Genomic DNA, 10,743 nt, shown 5'->3' on the forward strand with positions numbered 1-10,743 from the left:
TCTGATATTTCTCCTGGGGATGATGTGATTTTTCTTATGTAGAATGTTATCTGCCAGTCCTCACAGGAGGACAAGAGAACTACAATATCATACACCAGACTGTACACATGTGCATGGTGTGACCAATGACTGTGATCTCAAATTATTTCCCTCCTACTTTCTAGGCTATTCTTTTGTGTCTTGCCACATTCTAAGCATCTAACATCAGAGCTCAATAGCCTCTTAGTTCTCAGGAACTGTGTGGTGGGAAAATGTCCCATTTGGGAATCCATCAGACCACACAAATAATAAAGCACACAGCAGACAGAGACATTTCCTTTTAGGTTCTAATTGGACAATGTTCCTCTAGTCCTTAAGTCCTTGTAACTGCTTATCTCACTCCTACATAGGTGGGTCGAGACTTTTGCTCCATGGGTAGACAATGTCTACACTCCTGTTCATCATGGAGGAAGTGTCATCAAATGACCACCTAACCCCTACAAACAATTATGAAAAGAAGGTAAAATCTAGGGTGGGGTGAAGCAGGATGGAAAACTAGGGAGAACTATGGAGCATTCGTAAGGAATAAAAATGGTTTCATTGCCCAGGATCTGGCTCCCACTGACACTGCTGAGGTAACTCACCAGAGCACTGCACAGACCAAGCACAGCGTCTGTACTCTTTCCCGAGAGATTCAAACAAGAGTGAGAAAGCTGCTGGTGAACACTTCTACTGGTTCTTCCCTGTATTCTCCTCCTATCATCATCATAAACCTGACCAGTGCACCTTATAAATCACCTTCCATGTTCGTTTACCAAAAGAACTTCATCAAAAAAATTGAGTGACCCTCATGGTGGCCAACTGTGGGGATGCCTGGACATCTCTCCTGACACTTGGCTCTTCTGTTTTTGATTCATCACTACTTCTCTCTGAGTCTATCCTGCCTATTCCAATTTCTGTAAGAACAGAAAGGTAAAGGAACTTTCTGGGAACAACCTCAATTGCAGAAAGTTCCTGCTGACTTTATAGTAACTCCTTTGTCTCCACTCACTGAAGTGATTAAATTTCTCCAAAGTGGCACTTAGTGACAAGCTCCAGACAAGTCCCTGTGATCCATCTGTCTCCATTTCAGTGGATGTGTTAAGGATATGACTTAGATCATCTAGTATTCCAGTATATATACAGGAGATTTCAGTCTGTTTTGATTTGACATGCAGTTTCCTATTGTAGGTATTTGATATTATCCTGCATTTTTGTGACTGTAGTGTCAAAAAGTATAGAGAGAAAGTGAGTTATCCTATGTTACTAAACAGCTGAGCATATGGTTGGGAAGTCATGGAAGGAGGCCAGAAAGACAAAGTGAAGAAAACTTATTGAAAGAAACATTGACACTAAGCTTCCAATATGGGGATCAGAAAAAGACACTCCATTTCAAGTAGCTACAAAGATCACTTAGACTAGGGACTAGAACCAACCATGTGTATATAAGATGAATTATCAAAATTAAAATATAAAAGGGGGATTTTAATTCAGCAAATGAAAAGAGATATTACATGCAAAGAAATATACACAAGACCATTGGTAATTTCTTATCATTTACTCTCCAATCTAGATAAAAAAATGAAGTCAAGGAAAAAGTCATTCCTGAGAAACAGATACCAAGGGAGTTTCTCATGATTGACCTAGCTTACAGGACGAGCTGGAAAATGCTCCCTATGTAGAAAGATTGCTAAGTAGTGGCACAAAGCATCTGATAATATACATCTCCATTGGGATAAAAGAGAGGTTAGATGCTGCTGCCATGTGACACAGCAAATGAGAAGGGTCAGGACACTAGAGAAAGAGACTTCCAAAAAGAGGAAGACCGGCTAGTGTTGGAAATTATATGTGTTCATTAGACCTGGTGAAGACCGGAGAGGGCCAAAAGGGTGAACGGTATGGGTCACTTCTTCCCCTCAGGTGAAACAATGGGTTCAGCGTGTGTCAGGGAGTGGGGACACATGAGAAAATGGGAATGTATGGAGAGAAGATAGAATGGAGGGAATGTCATTAAACACAAGATGCATGCCATTCACTGAACAGAATTTTCCAGAACTGTCCAAAGAAAGGAAGAATTTGAAACCGTGTAAACATAAAATCAGGGAATAAGAATCAAGTCTGGAGGCGGAGACTAGATGGCCACAAGAAGGAAATGGAAGCCTTCAAGGTGTTCTGGGAGGGGAAATGGGAAGAAGCCTTCAGCCCTGCTTGGAGGTCTGTCTCTGCAGGTTTCCTGAGCAGGAACATCAGGGGACTGAAGATTGATATCAGACACACAGGCAGAGACACAAACAAGCCCGTATCTGGAGGGCAGCTGGCTGGTGAGACATAGGATGGGTGTAAGGAAGGGAGCCATATCCCAGAAGGCATACAGCCAGAGGCAAAGGACCAGAGGGATGAGGCTGGGGAAAAGGACAAGGAGGCCCATTGAGGACTCAAGCTCAAGATTCAAGCTGTTGGCCGGTGCCAGAGAGAACCTTAACTCAACAGAACTCCAGAATGTGCAACAAGAAAATGATGTTCTCTTTTCTACTTCTCACATTGGTGTAGCCACCAAGACTTCATTCCTGCTTGGAGATATCTGTGGTAATCAAGGACCCTTGACAAATTCATGATTTGCCAGGCCAGGCTTTAAAGGTCCTCTGAATTTTGATTCTAACTGTGGCTTCATATTGCTGGAGTTTTAAGGAATACATTGGAGTCAGTGCAATATGGGCTCCTTTTGTGTCCAGCCATGCATTGTGATACAAGAGGAGCAACTTCATGAGCAGAGGAGGTGGAGGAGGCAGCACCACTGTAAACCCAAGGAGGAAGTCTGCAGAGCTATCCCTTTTGCCCATCTTTGTACTAGAATAATGTAAGGAGGAGTCAACACACAGTTTCTAAGGATTGCAGTCTTAGATGCTCAGAGGGAACTCCCTACCGCACTGACATTAGATTCAGTGATGGAAGGGGCCATGGAGAAATCTGCTGTTATGTAGTGCACTGGGAGGTGCTGACAATGATTCACATGCTTGCTCAAGGACTCTTTTGTCAAACCAAAGTGAAAGGGATTCAGGCTTTATCCAAGTAAGAATCATTTGCTTTATCATGTCAATAAATGCCTCATTCACATTTTTAAATGCTTGAAAAATAATGGAGCACTCATGAGACATGGGATACAGAGTGGACATATGTTTATGTTCATGGATTAGTGGGTAAAATGGTTAAAGGATGGAATAAAAGAGTGACGTGGGGATGTGGCAACTCAGAAAAGCCAAAGAAATAGGATAATAAATAAAGAAGTAAAATAAAGAAACTTGGTGTCTTCCAAGGAGAGTAGTTTCTTTCTATGATGCTGACATGATCCCTACTTGCCTCCTTTCTTCACGAGACGGTATCGCTGTCCCAGCCGCCACAGGGCGTCCTTCACATCCTTGTTCCGCAGACTGTAGATGAGGGGGTTGAGCATGGGGATGACCAGGGTGTAGAAGACAGAGATCACTTTGCCCTGTGCCATGGATGCCACTGCTCCCGGCTGTGCATACATGACAAACACAGTTCCATAAAACAAGGACACAGCCATCATATGAGAGCCACAGGTGGAGAAGACTTTGTGTCTCCCAGATCCTGAGTGCATCCTGAGGATGGTCATGGTGATGTAGCCATAGGAAACCAGCACAGCTAAGGTAGTGCTCACAATGATGAACCCACAGAGGCCGAAGAGCAGGAGCTCATTGAGAGCTGTGCTGCTGCAGGCCAACTCAAGCAATGGGGGCACGTCACAGTAGAAGTGGTCAATACGGTTGGAACTGCAGAAGGGCAGATGGAACGTGAGGCTGGTCTGCACAATGGAGTTCAGGCAGCCTCCACAGTAGGTACCCAGCACCAGACGGGCACAGGTCATAGGACACATGGTCACAGGGTACCTCAGGGGACTGCAGATGGCCATGAAACGGTCATAGGCCATCACAGCTAAGAGGAAAGCCTCAGTGGTAGCCAACAAGGAGAAAAAGAAGAGCTGAGTGGCACATCCCTCAAAGCTGATGACCTTTGAGGAGGAAAGGAAGATGGCCATGGCTTTGGGGGCAATGACAGAGGAGTAGCAGAGGTCGACAAAGGACAGGCTCTTGAGGAAGAAGTACATGGGGGAGTGCAGGCGGGCATCCAGGGTGATGACCACGATCATGGTGAGGTTGCCCATGACGGTCAGCACGTACAGGGCCAGGAAGACAACAAAGAGCAGGGCCTGGGTCTCTGCGCCTCCCCCAAATCCCACCAGCACGAACCCCTGCAAGGACACTGCCGAGAGACTTCCATTTCCATGGACTGCTGTGGCCATGGGTGGGGACAGAGGCGGAGGTAGATGAAGGAAGAGAGAGGGAGCAGATCTCAACTATGCCGTCGGGTGTTCCGCAGGCTGCAGGAGCCTGTCGGTGCCATGCTGCCCACCGTGCAACAGTTCACTAACTGCTTTGATCTCCTTCCGGTTGAGCTATGATGACCTGAAAAGGGACATTTTCTCTGACTTTTAAATTCATGAGGATGTGCTGAACCTCATGGTTCAGTTCTGGCCAGGAAGCTGAACTATGGATCTGAGGTGGGAAAGAGACTTCTGGAGCTGGGTGATTCTCAGGTACAGACAGCCTTCAGCATCCATAACACTGCCTCTGGGTTGTGTGCTTTCTACCCCCAGGGATATTCCTGAGTAGCACCATTTGACGAGCCACCCCTAAACCCCACTTTAACCCTCCATCTCACTCATGGACGGAGGATCTGCTGACTTTCCAGAACTGGGTTGGGTGATCTTGTCATCTCCAGGCACGACTCGGGGTAGGAAAATGGCTCTCACCCTGAGACTGTGCCTGTGTCCCCTGCAGGGCGTTGACCTCACCTAGACAGTTCTGACCGACCCCAAGCCTGGTTCACAGTTGCAATCACCCTGCAGAGCCTCTGCTTGCTTGAGGTTGTAAAGGGTTCCTGCCAATCAATCAATCAATACGTGGTCAGTGGGCCGTGTTGGCCCATGTTCTGAGAAACAGCGGGACTGGCGCTCATGCATATTTGAGACCTGTTCGTGGCTTCCCTCTTGACCCCCCGCCAACCCTGCTACTGCTCCCCTTCAGCTTTAGGGTTTAAAGTATGTTTCTCATTCTAAGTTGAAAATCAGACAAGACTGGCCCCCGCCTAATGTCTTATGCCCACCCATGGTTACTTTCTTATCATCCAAGGGACCACCACAGTAGGACTTGAGCATCCTGTTTGTTACTCACCATGGCTTACTACTTTGAAAGTCCCTGAGATTGATGCAGAAGGCTGCTGGTGCTAGGAGCTTGGCTAGTTAGGGGTAGGTGAGTGTCTAATTTTTATCACTCTTGAGTCTCAAGAAAGTCTCTAGCTGGGATGGGTTTGGTTTTTGAAAAACCCACCACTGCCATCCTCCATGTACCATATACAGTGGGGACATGGATCTTGGAGTGCCCCCTTTGAGCCTACCATTTGCTATTCAGTCAACTTTCCCAGTGCAAGCTCAAATGTATACATGGGGCATTGTGCTTACTCTTCAACACACCCACCAAGTATCTTGGTACTGACTACATGGGCTTTCTCTGTGGTAAATGTGATGGAAATGCCCATGCCACATCTGGACCTCTGCTTCCTTCTGTAACAAAGACAAATCTGATCTCTGTTTGCCAAGGGTGCAGGGTTCCCACAGAATCAGTGGAAAGAACAACTGGTTGACCGTGGCAGGATGGGACAGCCTGTGCTCCCCTCAACCCTGCCCCTCCTGAACCAGCACCATCATAGCCTCTTGTGAACTGACTGGACACAGAGCTTTCTCTGGCTACAGAGGCAGAGCTTTTGTATAAGAAACTAGGCCTATGGTGGCGGCTCCAGTACTACCAGCTCTGAACTGGGCTACACCAGGGCTCTCAGGACAGGAGCGTTTCTGCTGCGGCAGCAAGCTATCTCTTTCTGCTGAATGCTGGCCCTCCTGCCTTGTAGCTATGGCGTTTCCTACATTTGCAGTCTTGACAGGTGACACACTTACCATTTCTAGGTGAGAATCCAGTCCACAGCAAGAATGCACAGCCAGCAGGACAGGCTCCAAAGCCACAGAGAAACCTTATCTCGAAAAACCAAAAAAAAAAAAAAAAAAAAAAAAAAAAAGAAAAAGAAAAAGAAAAGAAAAAAAAGAAAAGAAAAGAATGCACAGCCAGCACCTATCTCCCAGGGTCCTCGGGCTGGCAAGCGTGGTCTTCACTGAAAATGGGCATCAGTCACTGTGTCTGTTCTTAAAGTTATTTATGATTTTGTTGGCAGTGGAGTGAGCTGAGTGTGGACCTAACTGGGTCCCTGTGTCCCTGTGCTGATCTGGTTTGCATGCTCTTGCTATCTCAGACTCTGGTTCCATTGAAGACAGAGGGCTCCTGCCTCTTTTGCCTTGGTTCCCCCCAGGTCCCTCTCAGATGGGCAGTGCGTGCAGGATTCACTCTGCTTGGGAGGGTTCTTTGCATCTGGCAGGGCTGGGATTCTTGGCCTCCAGTGTCCAATTAGGAAGATGCTGTCCTCTGTGATGGCTGGAACTCCACCCCCACCCCTGGGATCCAGAGGTGCAGCATTGGCTCTGGCCGATCTCTTCCTCATTGCGTCCTCTCCTGGCTGACTGACTGGAAGCTCTGGTCCTCAGAGACCTGAAGAAGAACCCTCAGAAATAAGGCAGAGTCAGCTCAGAAGGACCAATGCCCTCATTAGAACAGTCATCAAAGCAGTACAGTTTGGCCCCTCACCCAGTCCTTCCCCTGCTGCTCCCATCTGCTTAAAGAACTCAGCTCCTTGAAGCACATACAATTCCTGCTTAAAGGAACTCAAAATCCAGGCCAGTAGTTAGTAACAGCTATCTGCTCTAAGGGAAAGTGCATCTTCCAGACTGCAGTGAACCCATAGTTTCCCCTAGCTGCCATGTGTCCCCCAGGTAACTGCACACCCGTGGCTTTGGTTGGCATCTTCCTACAGCTGGATCACAGTATCACTAGCCCCACACTTGACATCCACCATGATAAGACATCAGCGCTCACATCTTTTTTAATAATTTAATTTTCAAGCTACGTACATATGTTGAGCAGCTTCCCCCTTGCACCCTTATACCCACACTTCACTTAGTCGGTGCCCGCGTGGCTGCTTCGCCTTTCCCCAGACAGTCTGACTTCCACTTTTGTGACATGTACACACATGGTTTGATGTGCCTATATAAAATCTAGGATCCACAGATCAGAGGAAGCATGGCTCTTGTCTTAAGTTACGTAATATGAGTATGTTCAGATGTTCCCAATTTCTGAGAGATGAAATAGCTTGATTCTACTTACGGTGGCAAAAGTCCCACTGTGCGTGCACACCACGCTTTCCTCATCTATTCCTCTGCTGCGGGACACCCAGGTCACTTGCATGGCTCGGCTATGATAACGGGTGCTGCAGTCAACAGTGATGTGCAAGTGTCTCTGGGATGTGTCGGCCAAGGGTCCTTCAGGTCAATACCCAGGAAGGCTGCTGTGGGATCATGTAGAAGACCTGTTGTTGGTTGTTTGAGAAACCTCCGTAGTCACTTCCATAGTGACTGGACTAATTTATATTCCTATCAGCAACGTATAGGGGTCCCCTTAGGTCTACATCCTCACTAGCATCCATTGTTTTTTTTTTAATTTTTCTTAATGACTCTCAGTAAGACAATTTCATTTCTTTAACAAAATTGTCATACTCTGAGGTAAGATTGAGTCTTGGTGTTTTTTCTTTTAAGATTTATTTTCTATTTTATGTGTATTTGCCTGCATGTACGTATGTGCATCCCAATGTGTGCAGAGCCTCGGAGGCTGGAAGAGGGTGTTGAATCTCCTGGAACTGGAGTTACAGATGTTTGTGAGCTGCCATTGAGTTCCTCTGCAAGAGTACCAAGTGCTTTTAACCACTGAACCATGTCTAATCCCTTCCCTGTAGTCTTAGTTTGCACTTCTCTGATGGCTAGTGAAGTTAAGCATCTCCTGTGTGTTTATTGGCTATTTGTGTTCCATCTTCTGAGAAATGGTTCTTTGTTTCATTTATTGATTGGGTCATTTGATTTTTGTTGAAACATATTTCCTTCTTTTTATTGACTGAGAATTTCATTCATGAATATAATGTGTTTTGCTCAAATCTACACTCTATCTGCTCCCCTATCCCCACCACCACTTTCCCTTGCTACTTTATATGTGCTCATGTGCGCTCTCTCTCAATTCTCTGAGTTCAGTTAGTGCTGCCTGTATGTACATGGGTGTGGAACCATGTAGCTTAGGTTCTGTTTTGGTTTTTAGTGTTTGTCATACTCTAGATACTAATCCTGCTATATTAATAATGTGAGAATATTTTTGATTAACTGTGTACTTGGCGTAGAGACTTTTGTTTTGTTTGTTTGCTTTACTCTAATGAGGTTTTATTTATGAACTGTTGGCCTTATCTTCTGAGAAGCTGGAGTCTTCCTGAGAATGTCCTTGCTGATATCCGCGTTTCTCATGGGTCACTTCTGGGTTTGAGGCCTCTGTCAAGCTTGTCCATGTGAGTGACAAGGGTACTGCCTCTTTGTTCCTCTAGTGACAGCCAGACTGACATGATCCATTTCGTCCTGGCCTGGAATATATCAGGGACAGAATCGTCTGTGCTTCTGCTGTTCCTGCCATTTGTGTCCTATGAGTAGCATTCTAAGTTATGCAGCAGTCAGCAACAGCGGTACTGTTTCCTGTTTCCCTTCAGAAGCATGGAGTATGTCTCTGCATGGCACATGGAGGCCTGGGTTTCTCATCCCTCAAAACAAGTTGCTCTCCATCATCCTCATACAATGTGTCTGGTAGACAAGGTGAGCTGTTTAGAGAACACATCTATTCCTCTTGGCGAGGCTGTACCTGTGTTCCTGTGTCTCACATGATTACATTTATGTTTCTGGGAACTCTTGCCCTAATGAAATACTATGTCCTTGAACCCAGCTCTATGAGGGTTCCTAGGCTAACCAGGCTCCACCATGACTCCTATGATAGCAATGGAAACATCTGAGCCCAACATGTCCCTACCTGGGACAGTGTTCCCCATATTGGACAGTCTTCCCCAAAGCTCCTTGAGGAACAGCTTAGGGTCACAGCCACCACTTGCCTCAGTTTTGTCCTCCCGATCATGTTTCCTTTTTGGATAAAACAATATATCTTATTCCAGGGTGGTGCTCAAATGCTCCTGGGAGGATGGGTGAGTTTTCTTTATGTATTGCCCATTTCAGCCAACTAGTTCTCGTGGCCATAGCTATTGAAATATTCATCTAATTAAATTTTCATTTTTAAGTTGTTTTAAAAGCATATTTTTATGTTTTATTTACTTTTGAGAATTTCATACAATATATTTTGATTGTATTATTTTTCCTCTCCCGAACTCTTCTAGATCCTCACCTCCTTCCCTATGCACCCAATCTTGTATTTTTTTTCTATCTTAGTAAAAACAAAAAACCCAAGCAAAACACCACCAACATCAACATTTCTACTACCATTTCAGTTTGGCTTTTCTTCAGGAAGTCTGCCTTTTCGTTGAGTTCCGTTTGCACATCTGGTATTGCCTTCCTGACTTCACTCACCTTTGGTTTTGTTTCCTTGGAGTGTGTCCATGTTGTCTTTGAGTTGTTCAAATGTAGTTATTACTGTTCTTTTGAACTCTCTGCCAGGAAGACCTTTGAGGCCATTCTCAGTGGGATCCATCATTATAGGATCAGTCCATTCTGGAGGAGACATGCTCTCTTAGATCTTGGCATTATTTCTGGTTTTGTACAGGAAGTTGAGCATTTGGAATTGGCTCGTTGAGTAGAACTGTGGGCCTGAGGATGGCTTATTGGTCAGCAGGGTAGTTAGGGGGAATTGCACAAGTTAGGGGAGAGTCCATGGGATGCCTCACCCATTGGTACTAGATACTGTGCAGGACAGGGAAGTTTGGGCCCAGTAGTGGGGGGTCTGAGAACTCTCCTCTTGTCAGCACTGGGAGATAGGCAGGCTGGGAAAGTTTAGAGCAGGTGATGGGACCTAGGGATGCTTTACCTTTTGGTGCCAGGGGTAGAGTGGTTAGGGCAAGTTTGGGCAGAGTCTCACGTAATGCTTAAATGCCATTTAGTTTCGCTATGGGTATGTGCCTATGATTTCTTCTTCTTCTTCTTCTTCTTCTTCTTCTTCTTCTTCTTCTTCTTCTTCTTCTTCTTCTTCTTCTTCCTCCTCCTCCTCCTCCTCCTCCTCCTCCTCCTCCTCCTTCTTCTTCTTCTCTTTTTTGTTTTTTTTGAGACGGGGTTTCTCTGTAGCTTTGGAGCCTGTCCTGGAACTAGCTCTTGTAGACCAGGCTGACCTCACACTCACAAAGATCTGCTTGCTTCTGCCTCCTGAGTACTGGGATTAAAGGTGTGTGTCACCACCGTCCAGCGTGAATTGCTATTCTTATTGTATGTATATTTCTGTGTGATACTGACACAGAGTTTTGATTTCCCCCTGTCATATAGAAAATACCTCTACCTGGATATTTCCTTTCTTTTTCTTCCATGTATTTTAAAAAATAAAGTCAGTTATTACCACCTCAAACCCATTCTAGCTACAGTACAGAAATGCAAGAATTAGTTTCAGTCTGGCTTGGGACTGTATCAGTAAGGTTTACTTGGATTGCATAATAACAACAGCAAGAGGTTTTAAAATGAACTGAACC

The 10,743-nt window shown here is 45.5% G+C and overlaps 1 protein-coding gene across 1 annotated transcript; it reads right to left on the reverse strand.

Moving 5' to 3' along the window:
- Positions 1–3,367: 3,367 nt before the first annotated feature.
- Positions 3,368–4,339, reverse strand: LOC130870091 (olfactory receptor 12-like). The gene has a single exon (XM_057762668.1). It carries the CDS (start codon positions 4,337–4,339, stop codon positions 3,368–3,370), a length of 972 nt encoding a protein of 323 aa, XP_057618651.1.
- Between the last annotated feature and the right edge of the window lie 6,404 nt (positions 4,340–10,743).

The sequence above is a fragment of the Chionomys nivalis genome, chromosome 2 (assembly GCF_950005125.1).
Source record: "Chionomys nivalis chromosome 2, mChiNiv1.1, whole genome shotgun sequence".
Classification (NCBI taxonomy): Eukaryota; Metazoa; Chordata; class Mammalia; order Rodentia; family Cricetidae; genus Chionomys; species Chionomys nivalis.

Coding starts and splice junctions, on each gene's coding strand:
- LOC130870091 (XM_057762668.1), bottom strand. CDS start 4,339: ATGGCCACAGCAGTCCATGGAAATGGAAGTCTCTCGGCAGTGTCCTTG.